This window comes from Calonectris borealis, chromosome W (genome assembly GCF_964195595.1).
Source record: "Calonectris borealis chromosome W, bCalBor7.hap1.2, whole genome shotgun sequence".
Taxonomy (NCBI): domain Eukaryota; kingdom Metazoa; phylum Chordata; class Aves; order Procellariiformes; family Procellariidae; genus Calonectris; species Calonectris borealis.
In genome coordinates, this window is record NC_134351.1 from 56,452,735 (window position 1) to 56,474,878 (window position 22,144).

At 44.4% G+C, this 22,144-nt stretch overlaps 1 protein-coding gene across 1 annotated transcript in view; it reads right to left on the minus strand.

The window, feature by feature from the left end:
* LOC142075114 (zinc finger protein 462-like) overlaps positions 1–22,144 on the minus strand; it is a 93,630-nt gene that overhangs the window by 681 nt on the left and 70,805 nt on the right. Inside the window, exons 9-11 of the mRNA XM_075136135.1 lie at positions 15,601–15,824; positions 12,633–12,759; positions 684–798 (exon numbers count right to left, since the gene is read on the minus strand). Of these exons, the coding sequence (XP_074992236.1) occupies positions 684–798; positions 12,633–12,759; positions 15,601–15,824 (466 nt within the window). The remainder of the gene's footprint in view (positions 1–683; positions 799–12,632; positions 12,760–15,600; positions 15,825–22,144) is intronic.

Genomic DNA, 22,144 nt, shown 5'->3' on the forward strand with positions numbered 1-22,144 from the left:
GTACATAATTCTTTTCACTGGAACTCCAAGTTTAGTTGCAAGCATGCTAAAGAGAAATAATAAGGAAGAGAAAAAGCCAAAAGAAACCCAGATTCCATATAATTTGCTGCCATTTCCATGCTGCTCTACTAGCAAGCAAACATCAACAATAGACTCAAGTAATGTTAATTTTGGACCAACAAACTGGTATTCACTTTGAAATGAAGTTTAAGCTTTAGGATCATAGTAAAGAACATTTATGTGCTACGTTTGGATTTGATAACATTAGATTTTAACTCCCAAACAGAGGGAATTTCTGGAACAATCTGTATTCTGGAAACCCTTGGCCATCTGTAGATAAAAGTTTCTTTCAGTTTGAGGTCTGATCTAAACCTGAAACTGGAAGGGTGTTTGGACATATGGAGATATTAAGGTACAGGTTTAAAAACAACAGTTACATTGGATTTCTGGGTTCCTGGGTCAAACAGGATGGACAGAAGCATCTAGTTCAGTAAATACATCCGATAATTGCATCCAACAATGTTTGTGTTAGAATTCTTCCCTTGTTAGAATAATCTGTCATATCCCTGTGTTTGCTTTCATTACAGGGTTTTTTTTGGGGAAGGGAGGAATGGATGGGGAGATGCACAAAGATCAACTGTTACATTTGGCTGTTATGCAAAGGAGTCTGCAAACCAACTTACATGCCATGCCTCAGCACATGTCGTTCCCACTCAGAGCCCTCTGTAAATGATCGGCCACAGAACTCACATGGAAAGCGCTTCTCTGGAGCTCCACTGTCAGGATACATCATGGACTCTGGGAGAGAACAAAATTATCTGCACATTCATGAGCATCAGGGCAAGAAGGGACCTTTATGACTATACTCTGATCTTCCCTGCTGCCCTTCAGGGAATAAAAAAATATCCCGAAGAAGCAAAAGATTTTCCTTTAAAAAAGTAGGTATTTCTGAAATTGTCCTCCCTATCCTAAAAATGCAAGGTGTGAAAATTCTATGACCACCACTATGAGAAAAGGTCAGTGTCCAGGTTTCGGCTGAGATAGAGTTAAATTTCTTCCTAGTGCTGTGTTTTGGATTTAGTATGAGGAGAATGTTGATAACACACTGATGTTTTCAGTTGTTGCTAAGTACCCTGCTAGTCAAGGACATTCATCTTAAAAAAAAAAACAACAACAAAACAAGCGTTGGGAGGGAACATAGTCAGGACAACTGACCCAGATGGCCAACAGGGTATTCCATACCATGTGATGTCATGCTCAGTATATGAATGGTAGGCGTGTTCCAGGAAGTAGCGATCGCTACTTGGTTATCAGTCAGCGTGGGTGGTGAGCAATTGCATTGTGCATCACTCATTTTGTATATTTTATCATTATCATTGTTATTGTTATTATTATTATTTTCCCTTTTCTGTTCTATTAAACTGTCTTTATCTCAACCCATGAGTTTTTCTCACTCTTACCCTTCCGATTCTTTCCACGTCCCACTGGGTGTGGGGGGGAGTGAGCGAGCGGCTGCGTGGTATTTGGCTGCCTGCCAGGTTAAACCACAACACTCCTTTTTGGCGCCCAACGTGGGGCACGAAGCATTGAGATAACGACACATCTGACCCGAACAGGTTAAAACAAATTTGTTATAAGCATTCATTATATCAGTTTAGTAGTCGCTGGTCACAATGTTGGTTTATTTGCTCTCAGAGTTGTTGGATCTGTTCTTGGAGTTGTGTTATGTAGCACCTTACTGGCTGTCTATACTGCTGATTATCAGTATTTATGTGGGGTTTATAATCTCTGGGAAATGGATTAAGGTCATTGCTTTGCTATACTGTGTGACACTGGTTTATGTTATGATAAAATTATTGGTCAGGAGACTGTACTCAGCACTGCCGTCATTCCTGTTCTTCGGGAGCTATCTTTTGGAAACTATTAATAATTACACTTTTTTACCTCTTCTCCTCAGAGAGCCAATTTATGGGGGAGACAGCTTCCTTCACCTTCCCCTTCTCCTCCAGGCTGATTATAATAGCTCTTGAGGATTTTGAATATCCTTGGGATGTTCAAACCAGCACGTTCCTATTGCTATGTCTCCTGAATGTGTCTCAGGCCTTGTTTAAGGTTAAACAACTATTTAAGAATAACACCCAGAGATCTGCCCCGAGGATGGAGAGTTATGAGTGGCAGGGTGTGTGGGATAGTATGGGCAAGTGCCTAGGACAGTGGGCACCTCCAATGTTTTGGAGCTTCACCCCTGAACAAGTGCAGAATCCTGAAAAACTAGTAGAATATTTGGAAAACGTATGCTGTCACCCTGGCAATTCCAGAGAGACCCAGATCACTGCAACGTGCTGGGGCCTGGCCCATGCCTACCGAGCCCTATTCAACACTATTCAGAACCCGCAAGGGGGAGAGAAGGTCTCCGGATGTGATGACAAAATGACGGGTACTGCAACTCCTCCAACCCCCGTGATGGGCACTGCGGCTACTCCAACCCCAGCAACAGGTACTACAGCTAAACCAGAGGACCAACCCTTACTGGTATCCGTCGCCCCTGTACAGAAGAAGAAATCTTGGAAGCGGAAGTCAGGTCATTTAGAAAGGGATGATGGAAAAGCTGGGCCATCACGAGGAGGGGAGGAGGAAGAGGAAGAACTCATAAACGAGACAGAAACCACCCGATCCCTATCCCTGAGTGAGCTGCGAGATATGCGGAAAGATTTCAGCCGTCGTCCAGGCGAGCATATTGTTACCTGGCTGCTCCGATGCTGGGATAATGGGGCCAGTAGCCTGGAATTAAGAGGGGAAGGAAGCCAAACAGCTGGGATCCCTTCCTAGGGAAGGGGGCATTGACAAAGCGTTTGGAAAAGGGACACAAGCCCTCAGCCTCTGGAGGCGACTCCTGTCAGGAGTGAAGGAAAGGTATCCCTTCAAGGAAGATGTTATATGCCACCCAGGCAAGTGGACCACTATGGAGAGAGGTATCCAGTACCTGAGAGAATTAGGCGTGCTGGAGGTGGTTTATAGTGACCTGGACAATGACCAAACGCCCAAAGATCCAGATGAAGTCCAGTGCATGCGACCATTGTGGCGGAAGTTGGTACAGAGTGCACCAGCGTCGCATGCCTATTCGTTGGCAGTACTGTCCTGGAAAGAGGAAGAAGCACAAACGGTGGATAACGCGGTTGGCAGACTCCAAGATTTCAAAGAAACTGTCTCCTCCTCCCTTGTCTCGGCTGTGGAGAAACTGTCCTGGGAGGTCAAGCAACTCAAAGAGGATATGTTCTATTCTCCACCTGCAAGGACCAGTATCTCAGCCATTAGGAGTCAGCGTTTTTCTCCTCAAGAGAGAGGATATAGAAAGTACACACCCCGGGGCACCCTGTGGTTTTACCTTCGTGACCACGGAGATGACATGAGGCAGTGGGATGGAAAACCTACCTTGACCCTAGAGGCACGGGTACGTGAGTTGCAAGGAAAAACAATCACACAAGGGGGTTCTCCCAGGAAAAATGCTGCTCCAGTTGTCAGGAAAAACCTGTCTCACGACGGTCCAGTTTCCAGTGAACAGTTCCCCAGACAGAGTAGAAGGACTGATCTTACTTTGGATTGTAATGACTTGACTCATGTTTGCAAGAAGTGAGAAGCGGATACTATGACCAGAACTAGAGGGGCCCTGCCTCCGGCCAGGTGGAGGAAAGGGACAACCGGGTTTATTGGACTGTGTGGAGTCGATGGCCTGGCACATCAGAGCCACAGGAGTATAAGGCTCTCGTAGACACCGGTGCACAGTGTACCCTGATGCCATCAAGCTATAAAGGGGCAGAACCCATTTGTATTTCTGGAGGGACAGGGGGATCCCAAGAGTTAACTGTATTGGAGGCCGAAGTGAGCCTGACCGGGAATGAGTGGCAGAAGCACCCCATTGTGACTGGCCCAGAGGCTCCGTGCATCCTTGGCATAGACTACCTCAGGAGAGGGTATTTCCAGGACCCAAAAGGGTATCGGTGGGCTTTTGGTATAGCTGCCCTGGAGACAGAGGAAATTAAACAGCTGTCCACCTTGCCCGGTCTCTTGGAGGACCCTTCTGTTGTGGGGTTGCTGAGGGTGGAAGAACAACAGATGCCAATCGCTACCACAACAGTGCACCGGCGGCAATATCGCACCAACCGAGATTCCCTGATCCCCATCCATGAGCTGATTTGTCGACTGGAGAGCCAAGGAGTGATCAGCAAGACTCGCTCACCCTTTAACAGTCCCATATGGCCAATGCGAAAGTCTAATGGAGAGTGGAGACTAACAGTGGACTACCATGGCCTGAACGAAGTCACGCCGCCACTGAGTGCTGCCGTGCCGGACATGCTAGAACTCCAATACGAACTGGAGTCAAAGGCAGCCAAGTGGTATGCCACAATTGATATCGCTAAGGTGTTCTTCTCAATCCCTTTGGCGGCAGAGTGCAGGCCACAGTTTGCTTTCACTTGGAGGGGCGTCCAGTACACCTGGAACCTACTGCCCCAGGGGTGGAAACACAGCCCTACCATTTGCCATGGACTGATCCACACCGCACTGGAAAAGGGCGAGGCTCCAGAACACCTGCAATACATTGATGACATCATTGTGTGGGGCAACACAGCAGAAGAAGTTTTCGAGAAAGGGGAGAGAATAATTCAAATCCTTCTGTAGTCTGGTTTTGCCATAAAACAAAGTAAGGTCAAGGGACCTGCACAGGAGATCCAGTTTTTAGGAATAAAATGGCAAGATGGACGTCGTCAGATCCCAATGGATGTGATCAACAAAATAACAGCCATGTCCCCACCAACTAGCAAAAAGGAAACACAAGCTTTCTTAGGCGTTGTGGGTTTTTGGAGAATGCATATCCCAGATTACAGTCAGATAGTAAGCCCTCTCTATCAAGTGACCCGGAAGAAGAACGACTTCAGATGGGGCCCTGAGCAACAACAAGCCTTTGAACAAATTAAATGGGAGATAGTTCAGGCAGTAGCCCTTGGGCGAGTCCGGGCAGGACAAGATGTAAAAATGTGCTCTACACCGCAGCCGGGGAGAATGGCCCTACCTGGAGCCTCTGGCAGAAAGCCCCAGGGGAGACTCGAGGTCGACCCTTAGGGTTCTGGAGTCGGGGATACAGAGGATCCGAGGCCCGCTACACTCCAACTGAGAAGGAGATATTGGCAGCATATGAAGGGGTTCGAGCTGCTTCGGAAGTGGTTGGTACTGAAGCACAGCTCCTCCTGGCACCCCGACTGCCGGTGCTGGGCTGGATGTTCAAAGGGAGGGTCCCCTCTACACATCATGCAACCGATGCTACGTGGAGTAAGTGGGTCGCACTGATCACACAACGGGCTCGAATAAGAAATCCCAGTTGCCCAGGAATCTTGGAAGTGATCCCGAACTGGCCAGAAGGCAAAGATTTTGGCATATCCCCAGAGGAGGAGGTGACACGTGCTGAAGAGGCCCCACTGTATACTAAACTACCAGAAAATGAGAAGCAATATGCCCTGTTCACTGATGGGTCCTGTCACCTTGTGGGAAAGCATCATAGGTGGAAGACTGCTGTATGGAGTCCTATAAGCCAAGTTGCAGAAACTGCTGAAGGAGAAGGTGAATCAAGCCAGTTTGCAGAGGTGAAAGCCATCCAGCTGGCCTTGGACATTGCTGAACGAGAAAAATGGCCAGTACTTTATCTCTATACTGACTCATGGATGGTGGCCAATGCCGTGTGGGGGTGGTTGCAGCAGTGGAAGCAGAACAACTGGCAGCACAGAGGTAAACCCATCTGGGCTGCCGTGTTGTGGCAAGATATTGCTGCCCGAGTAGAGAACCTGGTTGTAAAAGTACGTCACGTAGATGCTCACGTACCCAAGAGTCGGGCCACTGAAGAACATCAAAACAACCAGCAGGTGGACCAGGCTGCTAAGACTGAAGTGGCTCAGGTGGATCTGGACTGGCAACATAAGGGTTAATTATTTATGGCCTGGTGGGCCCATGACACCTCAGGCCATCAAGGAAGAGATGCAACATACAGATGGGCTTGTGATGGAGGCGTGGACTTAACCATGGACATTCAAGCATTGGGACACACATTTGGCAAAAGCCACCTGGTTAGTCAACACTAGGGGATCTGTCACTCGAGCTGGCCCTGCCCAATCAAAACTCTTACGTACTGTAGATGGAGATAAAGTCCCTGTCGTGCATATGAGAAATATGCTGGGGAAGACAGTCTGGGTTACTCCTGCCTCGGGCAAGGGAAAACCCATCCGTGGGATTGCTTTTGCTCAAGGACCTGGGTGCACTTGGTGGGTAATGCCAAAGGATGGGCAAGTCCGGTGTGTACCTCAAGGGGATTTGATTTTGGGTGAAAATAGCCAATGAACTGGATTGTATGATGTTAATTGCTATATAATACTGTATGTCATCACTTCTATGGTTGCTATCAATGGTATTGCAGTAAAAATCACCCAGATTAATGAAGAATGAACTCTGATGAAACTGAGCAAAGTGCAACGATGATAGAACTGGACGAGTGCAGCAATACTGAAATGAGAACTGGCTTCAGGATGCAACAGTCCAACACCACACACCATCTCTCCTGCCCTGAAAGACTGTTATGACAGATGGAGCCCAAAGTCATGGACTAAATGAACACAATGGACTTTTTAGAGGGATGGCCCATGGACTAAGGGAATGATATGTGTGTGTGTGAGTGTGTATATATATATAAAGACAAGAAAGGTGGTGGTGATTAATTGGAATGTATTAGAAAATGTAAAACCTAAGCATGACGTAAATGGTATAGAATAAGGGGTGGATACTCTCCCGGTTTTGGCTGGGATAGAGTTAAATTTCTTCCTAGTGCTGTGTTTTGGATTTAGTATGAGAAGAATGTTGATAACAAACCGATGTTTTCAGTTGTTGCTAAGTACCCTGCTAGTCAAGGACATTCAGCTTAAAAAAAAAAAAAAAAAAAATCAAACCAAACCAAAACAAGCGTTGGGAGGGAGCATAGCCAGGACAGCTGGCCCAGCTGGCCAACGAAGTATTCCATACCATGTGACGTCATGCTCAGTACATGAATGGTAGGCGTGTTCCAGGAAGTAGCAATCGCTACTTGGTTATCGGTCAGCGCGCGTGGTGAGCAATTGCATTGTGCATCACTCAGTTTGTATATTCTATCATTATCATTATTATTATTTTCCCTTTTCTGTTCTATTAAACTGTCTTTATCTCAACCCATGAGTTTTTCTCACTCTTACCCTTCCGATTCTCTCCCCATCCCACTGGGTGTGGGGGGGAGTGAGCGAGTGGCTGCGTGGTATTTGGCTGCCTGCCAGGTTAAACCACGACAGTCAGTTAACTACAATATGGAAATGGGGGGGAATGGGACTTTCAAAATAATGGAGTGCTTCCCACTTAGACACCTACATGAACAGCCAAGGTTTTGTATTAATACCTAAAAGTGAACTGAGGTTCTCTGAAGTGACCAGGATTTCAAGAAGCTACAGAGCCATCCTGAAAAGTCACAACACACATTGCATCTGAAAAATCCCATCCTCCATCTTAAGTCTGTTATATCTATTTGCAGAGATGTTTTATTGCTCCCTGTATTTGAACAAGTGAAGAGATTGTGGGGTTTTACGTCAAAACCAACACTGAGAGTTTAGTGTGGAAATAGCTCGAAAGGAAAACCAAGAGAACACTTGAGTCAATATGTAATTTTCAAATCAGTGGTGCAAATCTTAGGAAATCGAGACTTGGTATACTTGGCATCTGATACTCATAAGAAATTGTCATCCCCTCAACATAAGTCTCATGAATAAGAGAATATCACTGAAAGGATGGTATCTTAACTGCACAGGTGTTTCATCTGATCCTAATAATTTATACAAAACATTTAGGGCCTCATTTGCAGAAGTGTCAAGCACTTAGCTTTACATCCAAAGTCACTAACAGCTGAGGGGACAGCATTTCTGAAAGCCAATCCCCATGTGAAAAGAGCCAGCTTTAACAAAAGATAAAGCATTTTCTAATAAATTAAGATCACCACATATGCCTTTAAAAATAATTGCATGGACCATCTCGCTTTATTCTTTTCACTGGAAATGAGACAGCATATACTCAGAGCATTAATTTCTTAGCAGGAATTATCTTAAGTAAGAAATCAACAGAATGTCTTTCTGACTCCTCCCAAATTACATAATGAAAGAAAAGGGATTTTGCTTCATTTCAGTTCTTATATCTGCTCACTTGGTTTCTTCACTCTCAAATTTACTCCATTAGAGATCAACCTATAAACTCAGAACCACCCATGTGCTCACTTTTCTTCTCCATATGTTAAATTTTGTAAAGGTATTTTTGCTACGTTTCCCACTGGTTGCCCTTTAATAAAGTTCTAGATGGAATGGTTCTTTACACTTTTTTTTTAAATCCCTTCCATCTAGAAGAAAAAAACTTATTTCATATTTCTTAGCATCAGTGATTTACTATGTGGTTAAACAACAACAAAGCAAGGTCCCCTCCTGATATGAGCAACAGAAAGAAAGTCAATGCCATGGGCTCCATTTACATCTGGATCTGACTCCTACAGTTAATACCATATACATGGTCCAAATTTAGAAATACCACTGAAACACATTGCCCCGTACCATGACTAATCCGACACCTACGGAGGGCAGAAGTTTTGGAAGCGACAGCTGCTCTTCTGTACAAGAACAAATCCAGAGTACAGTAGACAATAGGAGATTTATTCTAGGACTGTGCAGACATAATAGAGCCTATTTTGCTCAAATGAATAGGGAGAATTTATATTTATAATTCCCATTAACATGCACTACCCTAATAATTCTGCTGTCCCTTCTGAATACATTATATATTCTCACCTACTTCCCCATGAGTCCCTGATTAGTTTGGTTTCTTGGACTGTGAATTCAGACTGCCTCTCAGAAAGAGTAATCAGGCCGTGCACTTACCTGGGGTCTACAAAAGAGGGTTAACATATTGCATAGACACCTGACTTGCATTTGATTTTCCCACATTACACACACAAACACACATGCACACATTTTTATCTACTGAAGAAAAAAAACAGAGAAAAAGATTCAGGTTTCTTTTGAAAGTAAGATATAAAGGTCAGTAGAGACAGACAGTCCCTCTGGGATGCAACTACTAGCAAGAACAGCTACTCTTTCCCTACAGTCTCTCAGATGAATAGCTTAATCCTTTTCCACGTGCATCTTCTTCCTTCTAGGTCCAAATATTTTCTTTTGTCCTTTACCAGCAACCAACCATTCCTTTCCTTTCTGTACTGGTTTTAGCTGGAATAGTTTTCTTCATAGCAGCCCGTATGGTGCTGCGTTTTGGGTTTGTGATGAAAACAGTGTTGATAATACAGGGATGTTTTAGTTACTGCTGAGCAGTGCTTACACAGTGTCAAGGCCTTTTCTGCTTCTCACGCTGCCCTGCCAGCGAGTAGGCTGGGGGTGCACAAGAAGTTGGGAGGGGACACAGCCGGGACAGCTGACCCCAAATGACCAAAGGGATATTCCATACCATATGACGTCATGCTCAGCAATAAAGGCTTTGGGAAGAAGAAGGAAGGGGGGGACGTTCGGAGTGATGATGTTTTGTCTTCCCAAGTAACCATTACACGTGATGGAGCCCTGCTTTCCTGGAGATGGCTGAACATCTGTCTGCTGATGGGAAGTAGTGAATGAATTCCTTATTTTGCTTTGCTTGAGCATGTGGATTTTGCTTTCCCTATTAAACTGTCTTTACCTCAACCCACGAGTTTTCTCACTTTTACCCTTCCGATTCTCTCCCCCATCCCACCGCAGAGGGAGCAAGCGAGCAGCTGTGTGGGGTTTAGCTGCCCACTGGGGTTAACCCACAACACCTCCCCAACTGACACAGCAGTTCAGCTCTGCTAAGATGGCATGCCCAACTCCTCCTTCTCCAAGGAGGAATAATGATTCTTTGGTTCAGCATCCCAACAGCCCATTCTTTGCAATGACGTACCTAAGTATAGCATACATCAGTCTTAAGCTGTCAATCTAGGCCACAGCTTGACTCACAGGAAGAAATCCTGGCTCTGCTGAAGTCATGGACTTCAGAGGGTTGAGCCAGCATTTCCTCCCAGATACTCAGAGACTGAAGATACACTCTAAGCAAATCCCACCTCCTGGTAACACCATGAAGACTAAAATTAGCCAAAGCATCCAAGTGGTATAAGATATTACAGTTTGGTGCAGTTTGAAAACTGTGACAACATTAGCTACTGTTACAGGCAATATTTATGAGCACGTGTATAGTCCTATCTTAATAGGGTGAAATTTTTTTTGAATTGGAAGCAGCTTCTTAATATCAACTAGAAGATGATGTTAACATGTGACACTGCACCCAAACCATGTAGCCATGTCTTCAGCACCTGTGTCAGTTGGACACTTGAAGACCACCACTATAAGGTGCAAGATACCATCTTGCAAAAGATAAAGTCAATAGAACTTGGACTTTTATAAAGGTAGATGGCATAAGGACTTTCCATATTTTTATCCACTCTAGTAAAAAAAGAATTAAAAGTTAGAACTGATATTACCTGAAAAGGAGAAAAATTAACAACTGGCACTTCTAAAGGGAAGCTGGGAATGAACAGCAGTGAAATACAATTTGGGAAATAAGCATGATTTTTAGATCACTCATTTGAACAGTCAAATACAGATTTTTCAGCCAATCACGGATATTAAAGACGACTGCAGGTGAAAAAATAAAATATAAACAAAATTGCTAAAACATTATACCTAGCTTAATTACTGATCACACAAAGCACAGTTATGTCTCTTTCTCCCTGCGAATTTAAATCTCCAACCTAGAAGGTGGTATTCTTACATTTTCATAATAAGTATCAAAAATCTCAAGTATCCTGAAGCCAATTTAAATGATGATCTTATTTTTTTTCTCCCATGGTAGAGTTTATAGGGATTTATGAGGCTCAGCTGATAGTACCTTCTTTTTCTCTGTCTGTATACCATGGTTTCCATGGTCATTTCAGCACCTGTGCTTGTGTGTAGTGCTGATGTAATCCTCACAGACAGCATGACTCTTCATCCCTTTCTAGCTGCTGGTCTACACAAAACATTAATGTCTGCTACAGCTGCAAGTTAGGGGAAGCTGGTCCTTTAGTCAAAGCATTAGACTAATTTTTTCAGCTCTGAAGCTCTAAGGGTCACATCCCCCACTGAACAGACACTTGAACAAATTTCCACATGAGGGTGCAGAGTTAATAATGTCAAACTTTGGAACATGTATGAAACCAAAATCCCTCCTGCTCCTCTCCTGATTTCTTTTAGGGCTGCTAACAAAGATCTCATGGAGGATGTTTTTCAACAAAAGTTGTTTCCTATCTAACTCACTCTCTTCCTCATTAAATAAAGATATCACCAGTCACACTCAAAATGAAGTGTTAATGGCCCCTTCATGTTCTGTAAACTGCTTGTGAATCTAGCAATCTTAACTTTTACAGGTTTGAAAATACCTGGGGAGACATGTTTTCTTTTGCGAACAACTCTTGAATGAACTTGAAATGAGTTTTCAATTGAAAACTGAAATTTCAGAAGGAAAAAGGTAAACATGGCAGCATGCTTTTAGTTATAAGTACATAGAAACTTGGCAGCCTGCACTCAGCATCAAGAGGTTGGATGACCCCTGGAACCTGATGATTAGGCATGACAAGGCTCACTGCAGTTGTTAGTTCAAATCAAGCTCCTTTTACTGTTGAACAAGAATTGCAAACATATTACATTCGATTGATGAAGTCATGTGCTATAGAGCAGATTGTCAGAATATGTGGAGTATTCCAGTCAGGACCAGATATTTGCACTAAAATTATTTTAATATTAAAGGCAAAAAAACCCCCAAACACACAAAAATACACAAACCCCCTCACAGTCCAATTCACCAAGAACTACCTTTCTTTATCCCTACTCAGCTAACCATCTGAACAATAAACACATGAATAAGACTTACTGAACTCAGTGGGATTATTCATAGATGTGAATTTAGGCACAAATGTAAAGTACACAGTTGGAATGGTGATTTGGAGGTAAGGAATGGAACTACCCTGGCTTCAGAGTTGCCAACCAAAGTGATGGCAAAAGGGTCAATGTTCACAAAGAGGAGGGAAGGAATGCTTTGTAAGCACTGGGCAGACAATAGCCCCAAAATAAGCTTGGCCACTGAACTATATCTCTCACTGGTATAATGTGGAGCAGCAAAGCTGAACATGGGTTACCAACACAGAATAATCTGACAGCCCACTAAAATACTCCACTTATGTATTTTTCTAAGCCCTCATAGATGTTATCTGCACAATCACAGATGTTACCAGTATTTTCTCATAACATTTTTTTTTTGAAGCATGATTTGGTTTTCTTAAACAGAAATCTTGTCATAAGCATAAGAAACACAAAATTCCTCCAGGAAGTGTCTTCACAAAAAGCTCCATTTTGCCCATACTGACAAACTTCCACGACTTAAGGAATCGGCTGTAGAGTCAACAGTTGATCTTGCTTGATGGAACTGGCAGGGTCCATTACAGTATCCAGCATAAAAGAAAAAGCAACTATACTGACCTCTCTCTTCAGTCTTGTGGCTTAACTCTTTTTCTTCCTCATCACTGCTGGAGCTCTCTGTTTTTCCCTTCATTTGTTCCAGCTGATCCAAGTTAACCCGTCCAACCAGCTCAAAATTACGACTCACCTTAAAAGAAATGGTTTTATCAACAATAAACACCATCATCAACTATTGAAAAAAACAACCCACCAACAAAGCTATAGGCTGAAATGGGAAATTTATCAGGCACCTAGTCAAATTAATACTCGTTTCCCTTCAAACACAATTATATTCACTGTTAATGATTCTCCTTTCCTTTTTTATACTAAATTTCTCCATTTTGCTTCTCAAAATGATCCTATTATTTGAGAAGCTTCCCTCATTTTGAGGTATTGAAAATAAAAAACCCAAGCAATGCTAAGCACTGTTGTATCCTTCCTTTTATGGGAGTGTAAAACTGATAGGATCAAGCATCACTATTGCACACCATCACTGCAGAAAAATCCTTTGTGAATGCTTTATCCAGCTTCATGTGTGAAAAGATGAGACCTGAGTGACCACTTTGACAGACAGAGCCCAAGTCATCAACTGTTCTTATGGACTTTTGGGGGTGGGGGGGCACGGAATGGGGGAATAGCTGTCCTGGTATAGGTTCTTCACAGACTGGAGTCCCTTCGAGAGTATCTGCTCCACCATGGAGCACCTCCTACTCCTCTTTTGTTTCCCCCGATTCCCTCCTCCTCTCAGTTTCCTCCTTCTCTCTGCATTCCCACCTACTCTCTCTTTCATTTTCTGCCCTTTTTAAAAAATGTTTTCATAGAGGTGCCACCAGCTTCACCCATGGGCTCAGCTTTGGCCAGCGGTGGCTCCATTACTGAGCTGGCTGGAACCATCTCTGTCTGGCACAGGGCAGCCCCTGAACTCCCTCCACAGAGGCCACCCCTGCAGCCCCCCCGTCCCTGCTACAAAAACCTTGCCACGTCCACCCAATACAAACATATAACTTAAGACAGTACATATGCCCAGAGAGTTGTGGTGAATAGAGTTAAATCCAGTTGGTGGCCAGTCACAAGCGGTGTTCGCCAAGGCTCAGTTTTGGGGCTGTTTTTACAAGTATATTAATGACAAAAGGAGAGCCAAGGAGAATCTCCATCCTTTATTGGATGCGGGGGGGTACGTTGCCACCAAGGATGAGGAAAAGGCTGAGGTACTCAACGCCTTCTTTGCCTCAGTCTTTAATAGTCAGAGCAGTTATCCTCAGGCCACTCAGCCCCCTGAGCTGGAAGACAAGGACGACGAGCAGGATAAACCCCCCATAATTCAAGAGGATGAAGTTAATGACCTGCTAAGCCACCTGGACGCTCACAAGTCTATGGGGCCGGATGGGATCCACCCGAGGGTACTGAGGGAGCTGGTGGAGGAGCTTGCCGAGCCACTCTCCATCATTTACCAGCAGTCCTGGTTAACTGGGGAGGTCCCGGACGACTGGAGGCTCGCCAATGTGACGCCAATCTAAAAGAAGGGCCGGAAGGAGGATCCGGGGAACTACAGGCCGGTCAGCCTGACCTCGGTGCCGGGGAAGATCATGGAGCGGTTGGTTTTGAGGGTGCTCACGAGCCATGTCCGGGACAACCAGGGGATCAGGCCCAGCCAGCACGGGTTCATGGAAGGCAGGTCCTGCTTGACCAACCTGATCTCCTTCTATGACCAGGTGACCCGCCTAGTGGATGAGGGAAAGGCTGTGGATGTGGTCTACCTGGACTTCAGTAAAGCCTTTGACACTGTCTCCCACAGCATTCTCCTAGAGAAACTGGCGGCTCACGGCCTAGACAGGTACACTCTTCGCTGGGTAAAAAACTGGCTGGACGGCTGAGCCCAGAGAGTTGTGGTCAACGGAGTTAAATCCAGTTGGCGGCCGGTCACGAGCGGTGTTCCCCAGGGCTCAGTACAGGGGCCGGTCTTGTTCAATATCTTTATCAACGATCTGGATGAGGGGATCGAGTGCTCCCTCAGTAAGTTTGCAGATGACACCAAGTTGGGCGGGAGTGTTGATCTGCTCGAGGGTAGGAAGGCTCTGCAAAGGGACCTGGACAGGCTGGATCGATGGGCCGAGGCCAACTGCATGAGATTCAACAAGGCCAAGTGCCGGGTCCTGCACTTCGGCCACAACAACCCCAGGCAACGCTACAGGCTTGGGGAAGAGTGGCTGGAAAGCTGCCCAGAGGAAAAGGACCTGGGGGTGCTGGTTGACAGCCGGCTGAACATGAGCCGGCAGTGTGCCCAGGTGGCCAAGAAGGCCAATGGCATCCTGGCCTGTATTAGGAATAGTGTGGCCAGCAGGACTAGGGAGGTGATCGTGCCCCTGTACTCGGCACTGGTGAGGTTGCACCTCGAATACTGTGTTCAGTTCTGGGCCCCTCACTACAAGAAGGACATTGAGGTGCTGGAGCGTGTCCAGAGAAGGGCAACGAAGCTGGTGAAGGGTCTAGAGCACAAGCCTTATGAGGAGCGGCTGAGGGAACTGGGGTTGTTTAGCCTGGAGAAGAGGAGGCTGAGGGGAGACCTCATCGCGCTCTACAACTACCTGAAAGGAGGTTGTAGCGAGGTGGGTGTTGGTCTCTTCTCCCAAGTAACTAGCGATAGGACAAGAGGAAATGGCCTCAAGTTGCGCCAAGGGAGGTTTAGATTGGACATTAGGAGAAATTTCTTTACTGAAAGAGTGGTCAGGCCTTGGAACAGGCTGCCCAGGGAAGTGGTGGAGTCACCAACCCTGGAAGTATTTAAAAGACGTGTAGATGAGGCGCTTAGGGACATGGTTTAGTGGACATGGTGTGTTGGGTTGACGGTTGGACTCGATGATCTTAGAGGTCTTTTCCAACCTGTATGATTCTATGATTCTATGATTCTATGAAAGTGGACATGCAAATAAACTAGATATAGCATTTGCAAGAAGTAGATTGTTACAAATTAAATCCCTTTGGATATTACCTTGTGCTCATCTCGAAGATGAGTGTCCAGCTCCTCTGTGTGTTTGGTCTCATAGTAGCAGAGTTGACATTTGTAAGGTTTAAGTTCATTGTGCTTCTCTATGTGTTGCTGCAAACTCTCATCACTGGAGCAGGTAAAGGTACACTTATCACAGCGGAAAACAACTCCCTGCAAGTATTTTGACAGTTTGGAACGGCAAACTTCAATGGGAACAACCCGCTCTTCTGTGGGGAGAGGGGAATGTTTATTAAGTTTTAAGAAATAAAAACCATCAGGCAATGTGTCAACAGCTTGTAACATACCACCCATGCAAGAAACAGGATCTGCTATTTGTGTATGCAGTCCATCTACCAAGCTAAAACTGGACCAACAAAGAAATACAAGAAAATTCCCTTTCTATACAGACAGGGTTAATCCTACATGACTACAAATGCAGGTGTCCTTGCAAATGTAACCACTCATTAGGTGAACAGGATGGGAAGAAGAGATTTGGGGCAGATAAGAGTGTTGGGGCAGATTTGTGAGACAGAGTAGCAGAGCCTAGGAATATAAAAGCAGACATAAATCAGTCAGACCAAGCTCCATTCTGGTTCAATACATGACAGAAGCCAGTAAAAGGTGCTAGAACTGTAATAAACAGGGAGCATGTAGGGTGATTCCCAATACATCACCCTCACAGAGCTGGTATTCTCACCATCACATTTAATGCTACTCACTGGGGGAGTGAGAGGTTGTGTGCAGCAGTATCTTCTCCGGAAGGTGGTTGTGCAGAGATCAGCCAGGGGCAGAAACATTCAATACACCCTCAGCTTTTTAATAGTTAAGATTCAAAATCCACACATACTTAATTTCATGCTTCCCACAATTCTGATTTTGCTACAAGCATGTATTGAAAATGCTCTCACTGAGTTATTAAACTCTCTACTTCCTTCCTCTCATGCAAAACACACACTTTTAATAGGGCAGCACAATTAATTTCAGTCTTTCTATAGGGCTAGAATCCTGATGCGTGCAACATTCATCCACTGTGGTTCTTTGAGCTGTGCATGCAGGGGAAATCCGAAATTTGACCTTTCAGCAGAGGGTCACCAGAAGATCTTCACTACAGCTATTGTTATTCAACTGTCCTTTTGAAGTAGAACACTGAAATGTAGTACTATTATTCCTTATGGACTGCAGATTAAAGGAAGAGTTTGATCTTCCTCATGAAGATCATCATTAATGATATCTTAAAACAAACAAACAAACAAAAATAATCCCAAGCCTGATTCTTAGAGGGTAAACATGAAGGGTAGGGGACTTGTGTGCATTGACACATCTCTTATAATTTCTATAGGGAGGCAAGAGCTACAGAATTCATCCATTTGTCTTTGGCCAATGCATAACCCCCCACTGCTCATGAGCCTAATTTTCCACAGCCCATCTAAATATTCCACCCTCCTCATTTTGTTCTCCTCCCTGTCCTCCCCTTTTTTTGAACATGAAAGTCTTCCTACCTCAGAACTTTCTCTTTGTGCACTTTAAAAAGTAGAAGTTTCTCCCAAAGCTGTATCTAAGTGAGACCCTGAAAACTTGTGGTTCCTCTCCAGCTAAAGAAGTTGTTGCAAAAAAATGCTAAGTTGTGTCTATCCAGGGTCAAGTGGGAAAAGGGACAGGGGTGCACATGCTCTAAGAGATAACAGGAGTTAAAGCTGTGATTTTGAATGCATAACAAGAATATTTTAAAAGGTATTTACAGCTCTGTGCAATTGAATTCACTGAAATAAGGTAACTTGTTTTTAAAAGTGAAAAAAGTTCCAACAAAAAGTTTTTAAAAGAGAAACACTATTTAAAGCATTTGAAAATTAGATTTTTCTCTAACACATGACACATATTTTAAAAATCACTAAAGCAGGGGATGGTATAAAAGGTTTTATCCACCACTTTGGAGAAATGCACCATCCTAATTCATATCAGTAAAACCCATCATCTCGCTGACAATCACCCCCACACACACCTGCCAAATCACGGGCAACACAACATAGACTGACTTCCCAGCCTGATCTTGGACTTGCCTTATCACCATGGACCTGCTTGACAATCACTGGATCTGGATCTAACCTGTGGTTTAACTTCCTGGCTTGATCTTGGATCTGTATCATCGCTGCAGATTTGCCTCATGATCTGGACTCTTGGTAGAACCTGGCCATCATTTCTGGGTCTGCCCTGCTTGCCTTGCTCAGGTACTGTGGGGCTGGGCCCTGGCCAGCAAGGCTCCACCCCTAATGTCCATGTTATCCTCCTCTACTCCCTGGACCTTGGGGAGCAGCTGGCCCTTGCTGCTCCATGACAGTAACGACTTAAAACTTAAATGTGCATGTATTCATGTCAGTGAGCTTTATCCAAACAATTAACTTAAAAATTGCAAAGTGATTTGAATTTAAAACATCATATTTAGCAAGGTGATGCTCTAATAATCTCTGACCACTTTAATAGCTGTCTCTCATCACCACCCCCCCCCATTCTCTATATTTGGCTACTCATTTATACACTTATTGTATCTGAGCAACTGGCAAAATTGCAACAAATGGTGAGTCCTATCCAGAAATTGTGAAACTTAGCTTTGGCTTCTGTACACAAATTTCATTAAAGTTCAGCAGTGCCCACAAAGGCTACCATGTACGCACTGTAAAAAGATGACATGCTGTGGAACAGTTTAGCAAAAGGACTAAGGGGACCTCTGCTCCCCCTGCCCCAGCATTTCTGAAGAAATTTAATCACTGCTTTAGACCGAAACATTTGGGCTATTTGTAATACAGATCCGAGATTAAATAGAAAAGCGATTAATGCGCTAAATATTTATAGTATGTAAAGTCAAAGCAGGCATATGTTTTGCTCACAACATGGAAAGAAAAAAGCTTTAACACTCTAAAACCCTTATATATGAAAGTTTACTATTCCAGAGAAACAGATGACAATTCTATGAAATGGAAGGACAAAACAATTATTTATACCAAGAAAAAAAAGTAAAATAATTAATAAAAAACAAATGCCTTGAGGATTATAAACAAGGAGCCCTACTGTTGATCTTGGTGGGTTGCGTTTAGTGCTGGAAAAATATCAAGGCATTTCATGATGGGAAAATTTGCTGGAAAGGCTAATAAAAACTAATTGCACTGACTGGACTAAATGAAAGGCCAACAGCTCTGCTGGGAATGGAGCAGGAGTTCAGTCTCCGTTATGGAACTTTCAAGAGCTCACAAGATTTGCCTGTTATGAAGGCCAAGAGGAACTCAAGAGCCAAATCTCTTCTCATTGTTTGCCTGTAAAGTAGCTTTGTAATTTCCATACTCACTCCCTGCTTCAGCCCACAAAAGATGAATTGTGCTTGACCAACCTGACTGCCTTCTATGATGAAATAACTTGCTCAGTGGATGAGAGGAGAACTGTGGACATCATCTACCTTGATTTTTAGCATGGTCTTTGACATGGTCTCCAACAACACCCTTGTTGACAAGCTGGCAAGATTTGGACTGGAAAGATGGATCACAAGATGGGTAGAAAACTGGTGAAACTGAGCCATTAACTACCACCTTTTGAAGTAAGAAAAGTCAGACTGGCAGCTAGTCACAAGTGGAGTTCCTCAGAGGTTGATTCTGGGTCTGGTACTATTCAATATCTTTATAAATGATCTGTATGACAGTATTGAATACACCCTCACCAAGCTTGCAGATGACACCAAACTGGGGGGAGAGGTAGATACACCAGAAGGAAGAGCAACCTTACAGAGACCTCGACTGGCTGGAAGACTGGGCCAACAAGGGGTCTAACTGGCTGGGGTGGAACTCTGCTGTAAAGTACTTGGGGATCCTGGTGGGCAGCAAGTTGAATATGAGACAGCAGTGTGCTCTGGTAACAATGAAGGCAAACCAATCCCTAAAAGGTAGTTATAGAGAAGATGGAGGTACTCCCTTCATAAGGATGTGTGGTGACAGGACAAGAGGCAATGGTCACAAGTTGCTTCAGGGGCAATTCCATCTGGATATAAGAAAATTCTTCACCATGAAAACAATTAAACATTGGAATAGGTTATCCAGAGAAGAAGTAGAATCTCCCTTGTTGGAAATATTCAAGACTTGGCTTGACAGGGCCCTGGATAACCTAATCTAAGGTCCTGCTTCCAACAGATGGTTGGACGAGATGATCTCCAGAAGTCCCTTCCAATGTAGGCTTTTCTATGCTTCTATGAATCAAAGTTAAATCACTCAGAGGAACTGATTGAGCAGAGTAGGTGACACATGACAGAAGGCTCTCAGTGGCAAACTGGCAACATCCTGCTGGCCATAACACTTAGTAATGTTGTAGCTCGGTAAGAATCAACTTCTGTAGCTATTCACTAAGAGGCAAATAGTCTTCATTTCAACTGCGTGCTGCCAAATCAGGGACTTGGGATGCCACCATTTTGAAAGCTATAATGTAAGTTAGAGATCTATAACTGTTTTCTCACTTTGCTGGAGGGATTTTTGCATAGGAGAGAAGATAATACAGAAAATGGATCAAAACCTTCAATCTTCTGACTTTATACAATGTACTGCTTCCTCTACCTGGAGAACAAATGTACTTAGACCACAGCTTGAGACTGTCCTTGTTTTATCAATCCAAATGGCTACAAGTAAGGAAGGCTATCTGACACTGTGCAACATCCCTCAGTCCTGTCTGCACAGCAGCACCTTCTTTCTGTGCACATTAAACTGCGTCAAAATCCTCTGCTTTAGCTGCACAGATACAACAATAGGTTTTAATCTAGATATATACACCAGAAAGAAAAATTTTAAGAAAGGACCTTAATTCCTTTACAGTCTGGGTGCTGCATGCCTGAGAAAAATCCTTGCCCTTCCCTCAGGGGCCTATAAAACTCTTTAAAGGCTAAATTTTCATTCGCATTAAAGCCTTTATTCTGTTTTACCTCCCCCAACACTCTAGTGAGTGTATAATCACATCCCTTCCTACTACAGTTTTGTTTCAGCAGCACAAGGGCTCAAGGGTGCTTTGTGCAACTGAAGCTACAGCTATACAAAAGAACAGATCTGGTGTCACATATTCAGGGGGTAACCACCCCTGCTTCCTAGCTCTGTAAAGCCAGCACAACTGCTTGAACCCATGAAGTGCTACTCCACTGTTGCATCTTGACATTCTTAGCATTGTCTGCTTTTGCTGGAAGTTTGCCTAACTAGGCCCAGCAAGATCTCCCTCTCTGTTTATTTGCATTTGAACTGTCAGGCCTTCTCCACTTGACCTTGGGCATGTCCTGGTTCCAGCTGGGACAGGGTTAACTTTCTTCCCAGTAGCCTGGGGGGTGCGCTGTGTTTTGGGTTTGGTGTGAAAGGAGCGTTGATGGCCCATTGATGCTTTGGCTGTTGCTGGGTGATGCTTGCACCGGGAGGGGGGAGCACAGCCGGGGTGGTGGACCCAGCTGGCCAATGGGGTATTCTATACCATGTGACATCATGCTCAGTATAAAAACCAGGTGTGTGGGGGGGCTCGCCCCCCCGTTCGTGACACGCGGTCGGCGGTCGGTGAGCGGTTCTGTTGTGCATTGCCTGCTTTGTGTATTCTGTTATTGTTGTTGTTCTCATTGTTATTATTACTGTTCTACTTAGTTTTATTTCAATTATTAAACTGTTTTTATCTCAACCCGGGAGCTTTCCTACTTGTGCCCTCCCAATTCTCTTCCCCATCCCACCGGGGGGGTGGTGATCGAGCGGCTGCGTGGCGTTTATTTTTGCTGGCTGGGGTTAAACCACGACAGTCCTTTTTGGCGCCCAACGTGGGGCACGAAGGGTTGAGATAACGACAGATTATTTAGAACATATTAAGGAATTTATATCTGGTAACATATTCGTTTGTTCTGCACCATGCTCTTGTTTTTACTGTACCTGTTAAAAATTGGAGTTGGGTTTTGTAGTCTGTTGTGCTCTGCCGTGATTAATGATGTTTTGCCTGGGAGATTTGTTACTAAAACGCTGGCATTGGGGGTTATTTGGTATTTGGGACTCGTAATGAAGCCGTTTCTGCATTTCGGGTACCACCTCATGGAGACCATTAGCAATTATACCTTTTCCTCCGAGAGATTTTTTATGGAGGAAATAGAGAATGGCACCCTCACTACCTTCATCTCCTTTGTTAAAATAACTTGCCAGTACCTTGAACATCCCTGGGTAGTTAAGATACATCTCTTGGTACTCCTTGGGAATATTGTTGCGGTTTTATCCAAGGTTAGTAAGCAATTTAAGAATGTCATCCAGAGATCTGCCCCAAGGTTGGATAGTTATGAGTGGCAGGGCGAGTGGGATAGCATGGGCAAATGCCTAGGGCGATGGGCACCCCCAGTGTTCTGGAACTTTACCCCTGAACAAGTGAAGAACCCTGAAAAATTAGTAGAATATTTGGAAGAAGTATGCTGTCACCCTGGCCATTCCAGGGAGACGCAAATCACTACAATGTGCTGGGGCCTGGCCCACGCCTACCGAGCCCTGTTTAACACCACTCAGAACCCCCAAGGGGA